A 21,383-nucleotide genomic window follows, 5' to 3' on the forward strand; every position below is an offset into this window, starting at 1 on the left:
TTGACGTAGGTAGAGATAGTAATAATCTCTCCGTTCAGAAAAACTTGCGGAATAGAAGGGTTTCGTAGCCGAGAAAAGACTACACATTTTGTTTTTTCAGATGAAAATGTGAAACCAGTAATCCTGGACTAAGCTTCAAGGTGAGATATAGTGTTCTGCAGTAGTCTCTCTGCTGTGGGTGTTGAACGGAAGAAGTTAATGAGCTTGGATGAGGAGACAATAGGAAAAAACTAGCTACAGTAATTAGAATCATAAAGGAAATGAGAACTCTGAGAAGAGAATAAAAAAGGTAATAGTAAAAAACAAAAACCTAATACGTAATAGTAAAAACAGATGTGAGGGAGACAGAACCAAGAAACCATGGTTAATAACAGAAATTCTAAAGAAATTGGAAGAAAGAAGGTGGTATAAGAATAAGATAGGAGAAAATGAAAGCGTGATGTATCACATACTAAACAATGAGTTAACCTTTTCTGAACTGCCGTCTCACTTATGCAACTACAGTAAACTGTTCGCATAGACAACGGTCATGTAAACTCATTTTAGAAATTTAATGTTTAAGTACTCTCATCATGTTAATGCAAGTAATTCTTTCACTGACACATGCTGCACTATATCGGTTTTAAATAATATCGGTTTCACTACCAATAAACACAAAAAAATTAACCTCATTCATAGACATGTTATTATGATTATCAAAAGTATCACTAGAACATTTGCTTTCATATTCATCACCTAACATGCTACATGAGGAGAAGGATGCTCAGACTATTAAGAGAAAAACAGAAGGAATATGAGAGGACCTGGGGTAAAAGAGAAATCTGAGGTACTAAACATAGAAAAGTAATGAGAGATAGTTAAAGAGAAGTAGATAGGTAGGTAGACTGCCAGTATTAAAATCTGACATACAAAAAGCAATTAAAGAAATGAGGAATAAAAAATTGACAGGATAAATCAATTTTCTATATAATTTTATAAATACTTAATTAAAGAAGGAGCAAAATATACAGATACATGAAAATGTTCAGAACAAGAACAATAAGTTTAATAGCCTTTGCCACTATAATATTGTTAAAAGTCCTAAATCAGAGGTTGGTAAGAATAATGGAAGAGATTAAAGAAACAGTTTGGCATCAAGAAAGAGAAAGGAATCAGAGGTTTCATCGGGCTAATAAGCATGGTTTGTCACAGTTATGTAGAGAGAGAAAGAGGAATGAGTTTGTATTTCATAGATTTAGAGAAAGCATTTTATAAAATCAAATGGGAGAAAATGATGAAGATTCCTAAAAAGAAAAAATTAGATTGGAAAGACAGAAGGTTAAGTAAAGAATTATACATTAGGACAGCTGCAGTGAAAGTAAATAACAGTATGACTGACTCGATGCATTTACATCTAGGTGTTAGGTAAGGATGTTGCCTCTCACTGACACTGTTCAACATTTACATTGAAAATATAATAATGAATATATTAAAAGAAAGGGAAGAAAGAACAAATATAGAAGGATGAAAGATATGATGCATAAAGTTTGCTGGTAATATGGAAATTCTAGCTGATGGTGAACACACACTCTCTCACTGTCATCTCTCTCCCTCTCTCTCTTTGAAAATTATTAACAGCCAGAGGAAGGAATGAAAGAGTATGGAATAAAAAATATATGAAAAACTAATGTAAAGGAAGTAAACAACAAAGAGGACTGATTTACTGGTAAAGACAAGTGTAGGAAGAAAGTAAAAAAGTACAAATATTTGGATACTATTGTAACAGAAAACTGGAATAACAAAATGGAAATAAAAGGAACATTAGCAACGGCAACCTTCAATGACAGATAAATCTACTGTACATTGCCATTGTACATTCCTCACTTTAGTGAAGAATGAGGAAGTAATGAACAGGACTAAAGAAGAAAGAGAACTTATGCTGGAAGTACACAAAAGAAAAAGAAACTGGTTATTGGTTAGTGGAAGTGGAATTTCAACAACTGGATTAGAAGGGTCAGTAGAAATAAGATGGCGGTAATCAAAAGTTAAAAGTTTAGATTCTGAAAAAATTGATCAGGCTTTTTACACTATTACTACTATTTTAGTCAACTTCCTAGATTGCAAAAATGAAATATATTTCTTATATCTTTATTTATGTTCTATCCAGATCTTAAGTCAAAACTCTGAAATTCACAAAAAAGTGCACGGCTAAAAATAATGATTCCAGTATAAAGTTTAATTTTCCAAAAAATCAATTACAAAAAAACCAATAAAAGTTTTGATATAACAAAGAAATAAAGATTAATAATAAATGGTGAGTTTTGAAAAATATTTCATATTCATTCTTTCACTTTATAAGAGTGTATTGCACTACACAACAATGTAGTACACACAAAGAGGAGCACTAAACATAGTGTTGCATTAAAATGTAACAAAAAGATTAACAAGAATGAATTTAAATATATAATTTATGGCATAAACAATTTTTTTTATTTTATAATCTCCTTTACATACAAGGGTAAAATACAGAAGTAAGTGTTAAGAAGTCAACAATAATCACTGATGGAGAGGTGATATGTAGATGGTCTATCTGGCTAAATAGTTTATACCTCAGTTGGATATTTCTACATGCCACACAGTTCTAGGGATGTTCCTTTAGGAACCTTGTATCTATTCATGAGTAGGTCTAATTTCTGGAGGAAAAGGTTTTTGTTAAAGCTTAAATTTAAGCTGGTGAATATAAAAAAAAAGTTGATGTATATAAAATATTTAAGAGGCAATCCAATTTGGGTAAAAATGCTCTAATCTCCTAAAGGATTAAAGGTGAGATGTGCTTATCTCACTTCCACTCTAGGTAGCAGTTGCTTCTGCTACCTAGAGTGGCATACCTTTGGTCGGATTTGTTAGTGTCACATTGCAGTTCCTCTGAGAATAAATTCTCTTTTCCTTCCTCGCCACCCAACTCTTTCCTTCCTCGCTTCCTTCTTCCTAATTATTTTTTTTACGGGTGTAGAACTTCTGTGCAGGACCTAGAGCCAAAGCATCCTTTACATGAACTGGCAGGTGAAGTTGCCTGTACTTCCTATTCAGTGACAGTACAAGAAGCTTAACAGTGAAGTATTTATCAGGTAAAGCTGTGTACAACATAATAATCATTTTTGTGAAATAATCAAAATAAATCACATATGAAAACCTTGAATTATTTTACCTGTGTATTAGTTATTGTAATTATATCAATAAAGTTATTATTACTGAAACTGCGATACAATATATTTAACACATTGACCTTTAACAACCATACAATTATTAGTTATTTATCAACTTTATTTTACTTTTTTAACATTTATTGCAAACATTATCATTTAATTACACTGCTGCAATCTATAATTATTACTAATCATTTATACTTAATTACATAGCTGCACATTTCCCATTATAAATCACATATAGATATTTTTATCTTTTCTAGGAATTCTTTTATATTAAAGAATGAATTTTCTATTAAAAACAGATTGATATTTTTATTTAATTTAATGAATCAACCTTCCACTAGAAAATCTTATACAAAAATATGTCATTTTTTTCATATGAACAGAAGATATGAATATTTACACAATTCTTATTTCTGTTGTTATATATATGCACATATATATACATAGGTAATTGCTTCATTTCACCCAACCATCTAGACAGATGACTTCGTCCTCTGGACTCTAAGCATTCATTATCCTCATGGTTGTTAGAATATTAAATATTTTATATATACTCATTAAAGAAAAAAAAATTAATAATTTTACTTTATTATATTTCTGTTGCCATAGCGATAGAAATATAATAATGAAGTAAAAAGATACTTTTTTCTTTAATGAGTTCACAAATTCACTTCCAAGGGGGTTAGGGCCTCAATCTGTTCCTTAAAACCTTCCCTATGATAACACAAATGTATTGATTGTTTCTCACATAATGCTGCTGTTGCAAACAAACTTTTGTATTTATATATATATATATATATATCAGATTTTTAAGTTGTGATTTTTTAACACAGCTCTTATCCCAGTGTTTTCCTTTTCTTGTCCCCAATACACAAATATGATTTTAGATAAATCGTTCTTATCACCTTTCTTTTTCCTGTTTAGCCTCCGGTAATTACCTTTCAGACAATATTTCAGAGGATGAATGAGGATGATATGTATGAGTAGGCTTGTATAATGAAGTGTAGGCTTGTAGAGTCTCAGTTCGACCATTCCTGAGATGTGTGGTTAATTGAAACTCAACCACCAAAGAACACCGGTATCCACGATCTAGTATTCAAATCCATGTAAAAATAACTGACTTTACTAGGAACGCTAGAACTCTCGACTTCCAAATCAGCTGATTTAAGAAGACACGTTCATCACTAGACCAACCCGGTGGGTTGAAATCATTCTTATCAAGAAGTATAAATCATTCAAACAAAACAATCACTGAAGAAGTATAAATTGTTAAAACAAATGAATACGCTTCATTCAAAATAAAAATGTGGCACACACAGCAATCAAACCAATGCACCGTGCTTTTTTTATTGATTGAAGAGCTATTACTGGTACTGTTATTGATTAAAAAAAAAGTTTTTTCTTAAAATTTTTGTATTTTGATTTCAAGAATACAAATCCTGGTTAGAAAACTAAATGTGTATATTTGGTATTTATTTTTTGCAACATACACCAGGAAAAGATTTTTCTCAACATACATCAATTTAACCTAAATCCACAATTTGAAATATTAAAATTGTATTATACTAATACATCAGTATTAATAATTGATAGTAATTTTTAATAATTTCTATTAATTAATTAATTTAATTAGCTGAATTTTGATTGCATGATTATTAGAGAGATTAATATTACACCAAACATTTTTAAAAACTGATGTCGTGATTGACAGGTATTAAGTTTGCTATTTCTCAAGGATGTAAGTAAGTAAGTAAGACCTTAAGTAAGTGACACTTTAACACCTTAAGTAACACCTTATGTAAGTAGTATGTTTTCCACCCTAAGTAATGAAGTACTTTTAAATACTTAAAACTCTACTTTACTTCCATTGATCAACCTGAATGTGTCTCTATTATATAAGACAATAGAAAAAAAAAAATTTTAAGAAACATCATAAATTATCCCTACCTTTACAGTTAAAAACTATTCTCACTTTTTTAGTTTCTAAAAATATTTATAATTTTTTACTGTTTCAGCCTAGAGAATAGCGTACTGTTTTTTTATATATAATTTTTATTCTTAATGAGCTTGCCAGTTTTTCCTTGAAAAACTGTAAAAGAAATATAAATCTGTATATATATCAGTGGAACAGAAGTAGTTGTTATTTTAGATTTATAAATATAAGTATAGAATAAATTTATAAAAGTGTAGCTTTTATAAATAAAAGCATAGATCCTAGCACCTTCAGCTAAAAAGTAGCAGCAATAACTTTAGCTGACATCAATGTAAGAACAGTAGCTCTGGAATCTGAATGGTTTCAAAAACAACTGAAAAGTTTTGAAGAAACTTTAAAAACAATCATATGTAATTTGGTTCAGTTTTCCATTACAACAATCTACATTTTAAATTAACATCTTGACTGATCTTCATTGATAAAACTGTAACAAATAAAAAATCTATACATAATTTATTTCTGAATTTCTTGAAACTTGTTTTTTATAGTATTAATGATATATTATATCATTATATTGATATTTAATTATATAATATCAGTACAATATCTTTAAATTGGTAATTAATTTTTTTAAATACTATCTACATGAAACTCTTTAAAAACTTCCTCTTTAAAGGGGAAACCTACCAAAGCAGCAATTTTTTTTATGCCTCAATGATTTCAGCATTACAAAATTTTTACTCTACATATTATGAACAAATATGTGTGTGTATATATATATATATATATTAATGAAACAATATAATAATAAAACATAATTGTATATGAAAGTACTAATAATATTTTTTCTCAAATTTCAGAATCAAAAAAATGGGTCTTGTAACAATGCTGGCTTTGGCCAGTAGCTTCATCGGAGCAATGGCATATATGCCAAGTGGCAAGGTAATGAAATAGATTGCATTTCATTGCAACAGATAATAGTATTAAATATTAAAAAATCACTTCTATATGAAATATTACACAAAAAATACTTAATTTGAAATCAACTAATTAACTAAATAGAAAAAAATAATTAATTCATTAGAATTAAAATAAATATTGAGTAAAAAACAAACTCAATTAAAATCACTTAATCTTTGCTATTCGTCTCAATTAGTTGTAATTAACTAAAAGACAAATTGATCTGTAATTAAAAAACAGTATTTGTAATTAAACAGTATTCTCTATATCGATTACTATTTGAACAGATGTGAATAATAATGGATATCTTCATATCAATGCACAATGATGTACTGGATAAGTAAATGCATTATATTAATAAAAATCAAAGAAAAATAATTCACGATATCACCTCCCAGTAAAGGATAAATCTGTTTTTCATTGTTAAAAATTTTAGTTTCATTATTAAAATAGATTTCAACATGAGTAAAATTTTTTTGATAATAAAATCTTTAACTTATTCAAAAAATTAGCAGAAACTACACAATTGATACAACTATTAGTTTGGACGCACTTACAAAAGTATTGAAACTCTCCCCATGACAAGGATTGTATAAAATCAAATTGTAAACTTAAGTTCATTAAATTTCTTTTATTTGCGTGTTCAAATAATTTGTTTCATGAAATGAAAAATTAAGACAAAAAACTCAGCAATAACAACTGGTGATTTGAGGTAAATATTCGGTAATGATTGGGTTAAATCGAGTGACTGATTTGTATAGTATTTGGAATTTCTATGGATATCAAGTGCAGCTTTGTGTAACTGAGGAATGTTGCCAGTTACATCCCTTGTTTTAAGTCTGTTATCTTATTACAACACCTGTGAATCACCAGAACAAAATTATAGCAAAGAGAAAACATCAAGAGAGAGAAATAGCATTAAAGTACAACCAGTCTGACCAAGCTTCAAACTGTTACCTTTTTTTTTTTTCCTGTTTAGCCTCCGGTAACAACCGTTTAGATAATACTTCAGAGGATGAATGAGCATGAATGAAGTGTAGTCTTGTACATTCTCAGTTCGACCATACCTGAGATGTGTGGTTAATTGAAACCCAACCACCAAAGAACACCGGTATCCACGATCTAGTATTCAAGTCCGTGTAAAAATAGCTGGCTTTACTAGGACTTGAACGCTGGAAATCTCGACTTCCAAATCAGCTGATTTGGGAAGACGCGTTCACCACTAGACCAACCCAGTGGGTTATTCAAACTGTTACCTAACCTCTACATCTGATACGTGGTATTAAATAATCACAAACAAAATTAACTGTAGCAATCAACAGAAATTTAGTAAACATTCAACTTTACAACAGATTTTCAAATGAAATGAATGTACTTGAAGGAGAGCATTTTAAGAACATGAAAATATTTAATAAAAAGAAAAGGATAATTTGTACATATCAATTAATATTTTGAGAAAGGTAAATAACAAATTTCATTCAGAATTTATAATGTAAGATTGCAGATATTATTTGTTATAATAGTGTATATATAAATATAATGTTTCACAAAAGGATGAGAAGTAAATGAAGATTCCACACCACAATATACTCTTGTTCTTGACAGTGTAGTCTCTGACTTTCTTTTAGCTGTGATTTTCATACAGACTAGATACAATATAGAATTACTTTCATTGAAAGTAATTCTGCCGATATGAAAGTAATTTAAATCAAGAGATGCAGACAAAATTACTTTCTTTGAGAATAATAATGTTCATTCTATATATAGTAGCCAGTTCCTGTGGTGAAAAATGTCACTTTAAGAACTAAATATTACCTGCATTTTGTAGGCTTTTCATGCTGTTATGCAGAAATATATTTTACTTGGTTAAAAGATATCAGGAAATTGCTTCACTTTTCATTTTTCCAAGTATTATGGTGTGAAATCTTGTTGTTGAAAATGACTATCGTTTTCTCAGTGTGACATGACTCATATCACATCTTTTACAACTACTAAGGTTATAATAGTACAGAAGTATTAGTTAACTGTTTTTTCTTTTTATCTTTTTTGCAAAATCAAAAATTTGCAATCATACAAATAATACCGACTGAATAAAAAGATTAATCAACATGTACTTTAACTATGAAAAATAATCGTTTTTTTTATTTCATGCTTTTTTTTGTAAAATATCAATTTAATAAATGAAACAAAAAAATCAGTCAGTATAATACAAATAATCAAGGAGCAGATTAAACACAACAGTCAACTAACCTATAGCAGTAATGTAGCTAAATCTGCACCAACAAAAGTAAAATATAACATTACTCTACACGAAAAGAATATGAAAGTTAATTATTTCATCGGTCAACACTAACGACAAAGAATATCTACCGTTAGCAAAGTCAGTTCTGGAGAATTGGGAAAGTTTTACGATGTGCGACAATAAAGTAATGAGACTGATGTGAAAAAAAATGTTGCTTACCGTTTTAGTCATGTTTAGTGTTGTCTCCATGATGAAAGTAACAAGCTGTCGCACACCCAGCGTTGCGCAGTGGCTCGTCCCAAAATCCTTTTCCCGCCATGATGTTTAAATTCTTTTATGCGGTTGGCGCACAAACAGAAGCAAGACATCAATGTGTTTAAAGGCAGAATTATAAAAAATAAACAAACTTTTGAAACATAAAAGAATAAAATTTATTGACGTATATGAAAATTGGCGTCGAAATGTGGATTTTTACTCTAATATTTATAAATAGAAAGTTCCGTGCTCACGTGTGCGTGTACACGCACTTCCAAATAAATATGGAGTGTAGGATTTTTTGTTTAATTTATATAAAATTTAATTGACTGTATGTGGAGTCGAGAATTATGATCTGAATGATTAATTTCCTTTATTTCTTAACAATATAATAATTTCTAATAATTTTTCTTAATAAACAATTTACCTTGAATTAATTATTATTGTACTATTGGATACAGAGCGGTTCAGAAAATAATTAACTTTAATTATTTTAATTCAAAATGAAAATATAATGGAAACATTTTATATGAAATAGAAAATAAAATAGTTTTCATTAACATAAAAACCAAAACCGACCCTTTTTCAATTGTTCTCTTTATTGCACGCGGTTTAAAATGGTTTACCTAGAAAATCCCTTGCATTTCATTTGGTTCATTAGAAAAAATATGTTTATCGAATATAAAATTATTTTTCACTAAACAACTTTTTATTTTATTTTTATTTCAGTATTATAAAGTAATATTCATTTTGGTATCCGTAAAAAAATAAGTAATATCTCATTTTCCCGTGTAAATTAGATTATTAAAACAATTTCTTTCAAAAATTGTTTTGTGATAATATTTTTAATTAAACTAAAAAATCATCAATTCCGAAGATTGACCAAAATAAATAATATCAGATCTTTAGTTATAAAATTTTGAAATAAGTTATCTCCCATTTAGTTGATTTTCCATTTTAACAGCATTAAATAGTTTCACATAATAAATGGAAAATAATATTAGTAAAAAAATATTTTATGAGCAAAAAAAAAAAAAAATTATCAATATCGAACCCCACGAATAGCAAAAGGAATCGTTACCATATAGCCAAACACGCTACACGAATACTGTGTCAGTTGCACTTCATAAAATGAGTTCCCTGTTTGTTTGTTTAGGTTTTCATTCATTATTTTGAATTTTATCTTAATTAACAATCAATTTCAATACTCTTAAGAATCAATAGACATGTATAAAATACTTATTTTTATTAAGGATTATTAAAAAAAAAAAAATGTATTATATTTCATAAATATTCGATTGTTAGCTCGTTTAATGATTATCATTATTTAAAATTTTGTAAAATTTTTGTACAACTAAAAACTTTTGTCCCAAAATCCCTTACTTATATTTTCAAATAACCCGGTAGAAAATGAGATTTTGGGACGAGCGTATACGCATGCGCGCCGAATACTGTGCGCAATGCTACACCTTGTTACTTTCATCATGGTTGTCTCCTTCAAAGTAGTTCCCCTCTGCACACACTTACTCCAGCGCTTTTGCCATTGATGGTAACATTTCTGAAACTCATCTTCTGTAATATTCTCCAAGACACTCGTCACAGCTTTTTGGACATCTTGTGTTGTTTGAAAATGGTGTCCCTTGACCGCCATTTTGACTCTTGGAAATAGAAAAAAGTCGCACGGAGCGATATCTGGTGAATAAGTGGTAGTACTGAAATTTGTTTTGAGGTTAAAAATTGCTGTACTGACAGAACAGTATGGGGGATGGCGCATTATCGTGATGCAGAAAAAGATTATCAGCAATGTTGGCACGGACACGAAGAACTCGTTTACGAAGTCTTTCTAAAATTTCTTTGTAGAAGTATTGGTTAGCTGTTTATCCAGGAGGCACCCACTCTTTATGAACAATTCCCTTGGAATCGAAGAAGCACACAAGCATGCATTTCACTTTTGACTTTGACATGCGAGCTTTTTTTGGTCTGGGTGATCCCTTTGAGCACCATTGCGAACTTCGGCGTTTCGTCTCTGGATCGTATTGAAAAAACCAACCTTCATCACCAGTGATAACACGGCTCAGCAAATCTGGATTGATTTCCGTTTGCTCTAACAGATCGGCTGCCCCTTTTTCCGTGTTTCTCGCTGTTGTTGTGTGAGATTTTTGGGGACCATTTTTGCACAAATCTTTCTCATTCCAAGATCTTCACAGTTAATATCAGACGAACCGTTTTTCGATTGATGTTGAGTTCTTCTACAATCATTTTCACGGATAATCTTCGATCAGATCGTACGATTTCACGTACCCTGGTCAAGTTGACATCTGTCCGTGAGGTTGGTGGTCGTCCACTGCGGTCTTCATCTTCAACATTCGTTCTGCCTTCACTAAAAATTGTATACTACCGAAAAACTTGAGCTCTTGACATAACCTCCTCTCCAAAAGCCTACTGTAAGTTGTCGTCGCGTTTTCACCCAATTTAACGCAAAAAGAAATGGCATACCGTTGCGCAATATTTTACGGTTTCATTTCAGTGACGAGAGACACAAACACGTGTTCACTTATTACAGCACAACTCGCGATTGAGCAGTTGCATCAATGTGCCGCTTGGACTAGAAGTAGCTTATAAACCAAGGTCAAAGATGGTGTGCCTACGTAAGCTGCAGGGTTGCCACATCTTGCAAAGAAAAATCAGTCTCATTACTTTATTGTCGCACCTCGTATAAATTAATGGCATGAAAAACTACTCTACAAGATCTATAAGTTTAATAATTGTACGATGTTTCACATAAAAATCAAATCCATATAATATTTAAAATTACAATTTAGAAAATAAATATAAAAATTATCTTTTTAACTCAAATATCAATTTAATAAATAATTTTTTATGTTTACTTCAGGAACATCTCCTCACCGATTCATTGTTACGAGAAGTGGTGGACCGTATGGGACGAGATTTAGCTGAAAGTTATTTGGACTATCCTACCGGGAGCCGACTGTCAATGAGTGCTCTGATGGCAAGAGCCGATAAGGATCTTGAAGATTCCTCTTTCTATCCAGACAGTCCAAACCCTAGTCTTCGAGATCAAGAGTACATTCAGCATAGTACTCTCTGGGGCCACCATTATATGACAGGTCCTTCTTAATCGAGTAATTTTCTAGGTGATATCTTACCTTAAAAATTTTGTTATAATAAAAATATATAATCAAATGCATTCCTTGAAGTCTCAATAACAAGATAAGAAGTAAATATATAGATTTAACTCTTTTTAGTTTTCTTTTGTTTTTTTGTTAAGATTGCATTAACATGACAAAGACTTTATTTCTTTATTACGGATAAGTGATACTCCAAAAAGCAATATTTAACAAATTTAATACAAATAATATTTTTTTCTCTATTCGAATTCACATACATTATTAACAATTTTGAATATGAACTGAAAAAACTTTTTAAATTTTAATGAAGACCTTATCATAAGAATATAAAACAGTATTTTTTGCATTTTATATTATATAATGAACATAATGTAAAAAAACATGAAAAAACATCTTAATATATAAAATACAGATTAATAAACATTTATATGTTTATAAAGACATGTACGGCAACAAAAAACTAACATCAAAAAAGGTAGAATAAGAAAAATATAGAGGGATTTAAAATGTTATATTGTAGGAAACCTTTTTTCAATTTGTATATAGTAATTTAATCAAGCTTATTAGAAAATTAGATAAATTTACTAAATATAAATTTACTTGTAAATTTTACTAAATTTACAAAATAAAAGTAAAAAAAACTTTTGACCAAAAACTACGAAATAATTTCTACAACTTGATCACTGTCAATGATCCTAAAATATTATACACCCCTTAAAAGTTGGTTCAGCAAGAATAAAAACATTAATCACTAGAAAAAAAGAAAACATGAACCTTCAACTGATATAAGAAATATTCCCCACCCTAAAAAAAATCTGAAGAGATAACCGTTACTATTCTCTTGATAGAAAACTTTCAGAAAAGGATTTTTAATGAATTTAAAATTATAAAAAGACTGTTAGATGTTGATATCTTCCTATTGTTATTTAATGACAGAATTTCTTCATTTTATCAATAAAGTTTTTAAGTACCTAATTTCTGTTTATTATGAACAATTTCTAAAATATATCAAACCATTAATAAGTTATTATTAATAAGTCATTATTTTACTTCTGACACCACCTACTGCATGGAATTTTATACAGAAATGTTTAACATATGAAAAATGGACAGCCTGTTTAGGGCTCAGTTTAAAAAAAATCCAATGAAATTTAAAAAAGTTATGAATTTTTTATAACTTTAATAAATATTGCCCATTAATTTATCACTTTAAATATTTTTGGAAAAATGGCCTTAAAAAATGAGTAAAAATACATGAGATAAAATTACATGAGATAAGGTGAAAATAGAGAAATAACCTAGATTTCAATTGGATCAAGATAATTTGTCCTAGAATTTCATTAAAATCATGTCCAAAACTTCTTAAGACACAAGAACCAGCACAAATCAGCATATTTAACTTACGCATATTGCTTAACTTACGCGTATGTGTATCATTCAAAACAAAACATCATAAAAGATTGTCTCATACACACATACTTAATTATATATTGATTTTATCATAGAAAAAAATTAGAATAATGATCAAAATAGTTACAAAATTCTTTATAGCTTTTTTCATGAGGTAAGGAAAGTTCTTTAAATTAGGCCATACTTTCTGAGAAAAAATTTTAATTTCTCATTCATTTTATGTAAAAAAAAAGGATTATCAGTGAATCAAAAAATGTCTTTTTAATATCTACAGGATTTTAAAAACAAGAATTTTAATAAGATCTTTGGTAGAGAACCAGACTTCAGTATTTTCTAGCTTAGATACATATCATATTTTTTTTTGTTAATCATTTTAGTTTATAAGATTGCAAGAATTCATGATTTTATACCAAACAACAAAGCAAAACCAAAAAAAATATACAAAATCTACACCATAAAGATATTGCAAGAATTCAAGATTTTACTTTACCGAAACAACAAAGCAAAACCAAAAAAATTATACAAAATCTACACCATAAAGATACAATGTTCCGAGTATTTACTCCAAAACTGAAGCATGTACACCAGAAAATAATGTAGATTATGAACATTATACATTTTAAATTATATTAGTGCAGAAATATTTATAATAAATACATACATTAATTTAAAAGTAATTAAACTCATATAAATCACATTACTGTAAGTTGTGGAAATGAAAAATATCCAGAACATATGATGTAAAAAAAATTCAGTGATACTAAAACAGACTGATTAGAATAACCATACAAACCACAATAACAGATACAATTAAATCAACTACACTAATAAACAAAGTTTTTGCACATGAAAGTTTTATTGCATTCCTAATGTAACTTTTAATGCTGAATTCAAAAATGCAATCAGAGTTTTACCATGGCCTACAGTTTTTATATAATAACATTTTCAAATATTGCTTTTGTCAGATTTTACATAATTTTTTAGGGATAACTTACATACATAAAAGAATATTTTAAATGATTTCTAACAGAGGGTGGGGTAAAAACATAACATTATGAAGGCAACAGCTGTATATGATATTCATTTCCTGTAAGTTCTGACATGTCAGACTTCCGAGTTATGCAATTAACATAATGGAATTCTTTAAATGTCTGCTTGCTGTGTATGCACATGCAGTGGTTTTATTTTGTTTTGTGATTTACACTTACTGTATCAAGTGTGTTATTTAGTGAATAAATATGCCAAGGAAGTCTGTAAACGATCCAGATAACTTCTGTTAAGAGTAGGTATTTGATGTTTAAAGAGCAATGAATTTTGACTCTACAAGTTAAAAATTATTAAGAACTTTATTTTGGCTATATAGTTGGGATCAAAATAAGAATTGGGTCGTCACATATATTGTTTAACCTGTGTGATACGTCTGACAGACTGGGCTAGGAGTAATTTGGACATAAAGTTTTGCCTTACTGACAGTGTGGTGTGAACCACAAGAGCAATTGTTGTACTGTTATTTCAGTATTACAAAGTTAAAAGGAATAAATAATAAATCCAAACACAGAGCAGTACCCAAATTTACCATCTACTCTAAAGCCAGTGCCTAATAGTGAATACTTTCCTTAACACACCCCGAACATATCTAACTTTAAAAGATGAATCGTAATATGAGGTAGCCACTGAAGTTAAGACAAGAAGGCAAGATTCTTTTAAAACAGAATCCTCTTCCTATGAACCACATCTGACAACTCAAGGTTAATTAAACAACCCTATTCGGAATTCAAATTTGTCAAAGAAACAAATCAAGGATGAGGCTGAAAGATTGGAATCTTCTCCATACTGATACTAAATCAACAAGAGTTTCATGATTTATATTCTGAAGAAAATATTTTTTTCCTGTTTAGTCTCCGGAACCACCGTAAGGATGAATGAGGATGATATGTAATTAAAGTGTAATCTTGTACAGTCTCAGGTCGACCATTCCTGAAATATGTGGTTAATTGTAAGTTAACCACCAAAGAACACTGGTATTCACGATCTAGTATTCAAATTCATATAAAAGTAACTGCCTTTACTAGGATTTCAACGTTAGAACTTTTGACTTTGAAATCAGTTGATTTGTGATGACGAGTTCACCACAAGACCAACCCGATGGGTTGAAGAAAATAGTTTATTGTATAGTAATAATATTTGTACTGTCATGGGTGCACTTCATCATGAACATAACTTTATATAATGGTGACTGTTCATTGATTCTTTGAAAACCAGTTTACAGGTTGCCCTTATACACAACTGCACAAATTTACTCCTTTGCTGATAGCTTATGATACTAACATAAAAGAAGCATACAGCAGTATGAAAATCTGCTACAAAAGATTCAGTACAAGTACTGCTGGAATATACATAGCAATTTAAAAGTTACTGCATTATTAATGGTTTACAGGTCAGATATATTAAATTTTGTTGCTTTTTGTGTGAATGGAACAACAGGGAAGAAAAATCACTTTAACAGGAAGGATGGACCAAAGCATGAAGTATTTATGCACCTGGACTGAAAATGTTGTACATTCGTCATTAGTTAATTCTTAAATAATTTTTCATCCTTCATTCTATATAAAATTAGGGCTTTTCAAAAACTGTTACAACAATTAATAAAAATTTTGCTGAATTTCATTATTTGAAAGATAAATTGCCTCATGTTAGTGTTGCTAAAATCAAAGAAAGAATTTTTGTTGGGCTCCAAATAAGAACTTTGATTAGAGATGAATAATTCAAAGAACTGTTAAGGCAAGTCAAAAAGTCACCATGGGAGATCATTTAAGTGCTGTTCAAAATTTTTTAGGAAATCATAAATTCTCCAAATATGTTGACATTGTGGGTGAATTATTAGTCATACAAACATAAGGGTGTTGTAATATGTTCCTAAAAAATTATTTCTTGGTTTCACACCTTGATTTCTTTCCAGACAATCTTGGTACTGTCATGGAAACATGGAGAATGCTTCCACCAGTAATCTCAGTGATGTTAAAACAGGTATCATTAATACCTCATTAATAGTGTCCAACGGCATCTGCCGTTGGACACTAAAAAGGATGTTCTAAATGTTGAATACTAATGGAAAAAAACTGCTATTCTTTAGCTAAGTCTAATACAACTCACATGATGTAAATTCTTACATTTTTCTTTCAAAGTTTACCGATACATCACAAAAAAAAACAGTAGATGTAGGGGAAAATTTATTTATTTATTTGAATTCAGTACTAAAAGTTCTCTAGGATCACATTTTGTTCCTTGTGCCAAAAAAAAAAAAAAAAATTAATTTTGTCCCTCTGTATTATTGGCCTTTACCTTTAAATATTGTATAATTTACGGTTAAAATAAATTATCAAAAATAAATAATATAATTGTATAGAATTAAAACTGAATAGAAATTTTAATATTAATAAAGATTTATTTAAATATTAAATTAAAATTTGAATATTTTATTCCAGTAAATTGTTTTTTTTTTTTTTTTTTTTTTTTTTGTAATAATAATAAACAATAATATAAATATTTAATACTAATGTCTTTTATATTTGTTTATTTATTTTTAATATGTTTAGGTGGAAATGGCGAAGGTAAAAACAGAATCAATTTACCTGGTGGAGGGGTTATAGTTAAAACTCCCAATAAAGTGAAATCAGATGCAGCATTACCAGCATACTGTAATCCTCCAAATCCATGTCCAATAGGATTCACAGGTAATAAAAAAATACATACTACTGCTTAATGTCCCCACTCACATAAAACAGAGTATTAATTTTTAATGTTGTTTATTTATTTTTTATATTAAAGTAAAATAAGTACTGAAGAGAAATGAATTAGATGAAATTTTCATACTTTAAAATTTTGTTTTAATAACAATATTGGATCATAATGATCATAAAAAATAAAATCATTTTGTAGGACTATCTATATAAATTTTTACACTGTATAACCAACTATAATTAGATTTTATTTTTAACAATGTTAACAATTGTTATTCTTAACAATGTTTTCATCCAAGATGGAGGTGATGAAAATTATGTAACTCACAATTACAAGATTTATTAAATACATCATTTTGAAAACCCACGTCATAACATTTCAGTTTTTTTGTAGCCATCTTCAGCAACTAGAGACAGTCAGAAGTCTGACTGAAGATACCTGCAAAGGCAACTAAAAGGTTAAAAGATGAGTTTTTAAAAATTTTGTACAGAGGAGTTACAGGAACAATTTAAAAAATTAAATAAAAAATACAATTAGACCTAAGTATGTTTTAAAATGTAATTACAGCAAGTATAATATATTTATTGACGTAACTTCATTTTTTAGCATATCAGATAAATGTGTTCAACAATTTTCTATACATTTTTGTAGTCAGTCTGTCCTTTCAAATCCTAGTAAAGGCAGTTACTTTTAAATGGATTTGAATACTAGATGGATATTTGTGTTCTTTGGTGATTGAGTTTCAATTAATCATGCATCTCAGGAATGGTCGACCTGAGATTGTACAAGACTACACTTCATTTACATTCATACATATCCCTCTCATTGATCCTCTGAAGTAATACGTTACCGTGATTCTGAAGGCTAAACAGAAAAAGAAAGTCAGTCTGTTCTGCAGACTGACTTGTTATCTGGGATTGCTCTAATTTCTTCTTGTATGGATGCTTTGAGTTCATTAATGTTATTCAGTCTACTGATGAACACTCTAAAGTTTAGTTAACCCCAGAGAAAAGTAGTTACATTCTGACAGTTTGAAACATGGAGAACATGCTGGCTATGTAACAACTTCTTTGTAAATCACTTGATCTGAAAACATCTCTTGAACCACTGTTTTGGATTCACTGGCAGTATGGGCTGCTGCTTCATCTTGCTGGGACCATAATAAGAAACTTTATGCATTTAAGTGAAACCAAGATTCAGGAGCAAGAAAATCTTGTTATATTGCCATGTACCGGTCAGAATTGACTGTCACTAAGTGCCCTTGCTCTTTGAAGAAATAGGGTCTATGTTTTCAAAACTTGCCAGAGCACACCAGACAGTTACACATGGGCTATGAAATGGATGTATATAAAGCTGCTTAGTCTTCATATCACACCAGCAATGAAAATTTTGTTTGTTCACTGCTCCCGATAATAAAAATGTAATCATTAGTTGGACCATTTCATAAGTAAACAAGTTAATAAGATTTGAAAAAAATGTCACCCGATTTGCTTTGTTACACTAATTTATATCTTACACCACCATCATTTTATATGGATGAAAGTTCAAATTGTTGTGTAGAATTCTTCTGACACTACTGTGGGATAAACAAAGAGCCATAGCATGGTTTCTAGTTAAGCACTGAGGAGCTCCTCATCATTGCCTGCCTGGATCTGTCAATGTTTGGAGTAGATCCATGGAGCACACAGAACCTAGTTGTTTGTTTTTCATCGCAGAAACAGTAATTCAGAAATTTTTTACTGTATGAAATTTACTGTATTTTTTTTATCTGTTTTTTATTTATTGAACCAAAAAACATGTGTCTAAAACAGGTTACAAAAGAAAAAATATGTGTGTGTGTGTGTGTGTGCGCGCGCGCGCGCGCGCGTGTGTGTGTGTACAAAAAACAACAGAACAAATAAACTACACATTTTCCAAAAAGAGTTTTGTCACAGACTTCTTGAAATTAACAATATTTAGTGATTTAAAGCTTTCAGAGAATTCATTGTATCATTGCACATCCATCAAAGTAATACTTTTCCTGCCAATATTCTTTGTACTAGCCAAAATATAAAAGTTTTTGTATCCTTGTATAAGTAATTATGATTGTCGCAGTTTTGTCTCAAAGTTATATCAGTACCTACTAGGTTATTTGCAATTTTGTGAATTAATTTTACACTGTCCAATTTCATAATATCACAGATTAGCAGTAACTTAAGTTCTCTATAAAATTCACGAGTCTCATAAATTTTGCATTTATAAAATAACACCTTCTGTCACTTGCATATCATTATTGTTCTTCTTAGAAGTTTGCCCCCAAAAGGCTGCGAGACAATTCAACTTAGAACGAATATAAGCATAATAAATCTTTAATTTGGTTTCTCTAATCAGTAGGTATGAAGCATAATACAACGGAAGCATGAATTGTAGTATTATTTACTACCACAGAGTTCTGAGATTTGGGTACTAGATCTTTTTATATAGTGGTATAACCAACAGTACCGATACCACTCAGTCTTTCAATCGATGATTAACAACATTGAAATCTTTCTGGAGATCCAAAAATTAGACAATAACTGAGTTTCCTCCATCAACCTCTCCGTACATAAATTCCATAAGAGGCAATAGCTGTTTATTTATTTCTCCAGCTCAAAAAACCATTTTTTTCTTTTGTAAAGAACTAAATATCCTTAAAATAACTAAATAATCTTATAACCAGATATCTTAGGCATTAGTGCTAGAACTGATATTGGTCTGTGAAGTCTTGATGCAGACTTGTAAATGACAAAGACATTCTTTAAACCATTTGTTCTCAAAGTGGGCAATCACATCCCACTGTGGGCACCGGAACCTTCAGGGGGTGGTAGAAGGCCCACAGAAAATTCGGGGCTCAGGCAGTCAAGGAATAGCTGATTTAAAAAAAAGCAAAAATTATGTTTTCCTGATATTTCAAACCAAATTAAAATTAAATACCTACTACATTAGTACAAAAAACTAAAGGGACACATATTTTATGATAAAAAAAGATTGTATTCAAACTACTTTAACTTTACAACCAAGGGGCTTAGAGGGGCGAATAAAAAAATTAAAGCTTTAATATTCTACTTTTTGACGGCATACTTCAGATTTCAAAAAACATTAAATTTAAAAAAAATCTGTAAGAAGAAAAGTTTTAAAAATTTGAAAGTTTTTCTTCGTGTTTGATCAAGTGCATAGGAGAAACAAAATTTTTTCAGTAATCTGCATTAAAATCATTTGAAAACTAACAGAAAGGGCCACTTTTCTGTTTAATGCTTCATATCTCCCGATCTAAGCAACGTATTGATACAAATAAATATGGAAATTAAAGGAGTTTTGCTCTAGCTGCTAGATCTAAACCCCTTTATTTCCATATTAAAAATAAGATTAGAAATTTACAACTGTATCTATGTAGTTACTATATAGATATAATTGTAATTTTTTTGAAAGCAATTTTAATAAGAATACTTCCAAATATGATTAAATATGTGTTTTAATTATTCTCACTTAAATTGTAAATTTCAGCTCAGAAATAGGATATGCCACATTTAAAAACAATAAAGGTGCATCTTAAAAACAGCAATTGCAATTACTATTTTTAACAGATGGTAAGTTTAAAAATTTTGGGGGTGCTAGAAAATTCTGATTCTTAATGTGGGCAGTGGGCAAAAATTTTGAGAATCAATGCTTTAAACAAATTTTTAAACATGCCCTCCCTGAAATGTTTATTCATTAAATTAGAAATAATGGGTGCAACTACGTTTAATTTATTTTACAAATTTTGGTTTAATACTGTTATCACCAGTGAAATTATTGTTTTTTTAATTTATTAATAATTTTATTAATCTCATTGGATGTTATTTTTGGCAGATATAAAGATTTTGAGCAGGAGTTTATTAGGCCGGAGGTAGAATTAGTTTAAACACACTTTAGTTTTTTGAAATAATAAAATCTCTGTTAAAGTATTCTGTAATATCCCTATTATAAATTAGTTTAATTCCTTGTTGCTATCTGTACAGATCTTTTTATTAATTTGCTTATTTTCCTTTAACATGATAACTATTTTGTTTTTAATTCTTCATTGCTTGTGGGCTGACTCATCACTATTATCAAATTGCAACTGAATGAAGTGCTGTTTGCTCATTCTTATTCTGTTTTTAACTTTTTTTATAGATCTTTGAATTTAATGGAAAACAGTTTGAAATATGTTTTTCTTGTACAATGCATATGCGTTATCCTTTTCTTTAACTAATAAATGTATTTCCGTATTGTATCAACCTTCATGATGGAATTTGTAAACTTTCTCATTTTTATGGTGGTTAAGTTGTTAATTTCATTTTTAATTAGGTTAATCAAAAATTCAAAGTTTGTGATTTCCACTTTAGAAAGTTTATCTTAAAGTTTTGATTTAATAAATTTAAATTTGTAACTCTTGTAATATATTCTTGTTTACATGTGGAGTAGGCTTTACAGTCACTCGTAATAATTCGAGAAATATTATTTTA

At 29.5% G+C, this 21,383-nt stretch overlaps 1 protein-coding gene across 1 annotated transcript in view; it reads left to right on the plus strand.

Moving 5' to 3' along the window:
• The window catches only part of 7B2 (Secretogranin_V domain-containing protein 7B2), a 91,739-nt gene that overhangs the window by 63,240 nt on the left and 7,116 nt on the right, over nt 1-21,383 (plus strand). The window contains exons 2-4 of the mRNA XM_075368776.1: nt 5,985-6,066; nt 11,475-11,709; nt 16,737-16,874. Of these exons, the coding sequence (XP_075224891.1) occupies nt 5,995-6,066; nt 11,475-11,709; nt 16,737-16,874 (445 nt within the window). The 5' untranslated portion in view covers nt 5,985-5,994. The remainder of the gene's footprint in view (nt 1-5,984; nt 6,067-11,474; nt 11,710-16,736; nt 16,875-21,383) is intronic.

The sequence above is a fragment of the Lycorma delicatula genome, chromosome 6 (assembly GCF_047948215.1).
Source record: "Lycorma delicatula isolate Av1 chromosome 6, ASM4794821v1, whole genome shotgun sequence".
Lineage (NCBI taxonomy): Eukaryota > Metazoa > Arthropoda > Insecta > Hemiptera > Fulgoridae > Lycorma > Lycorma delicatula.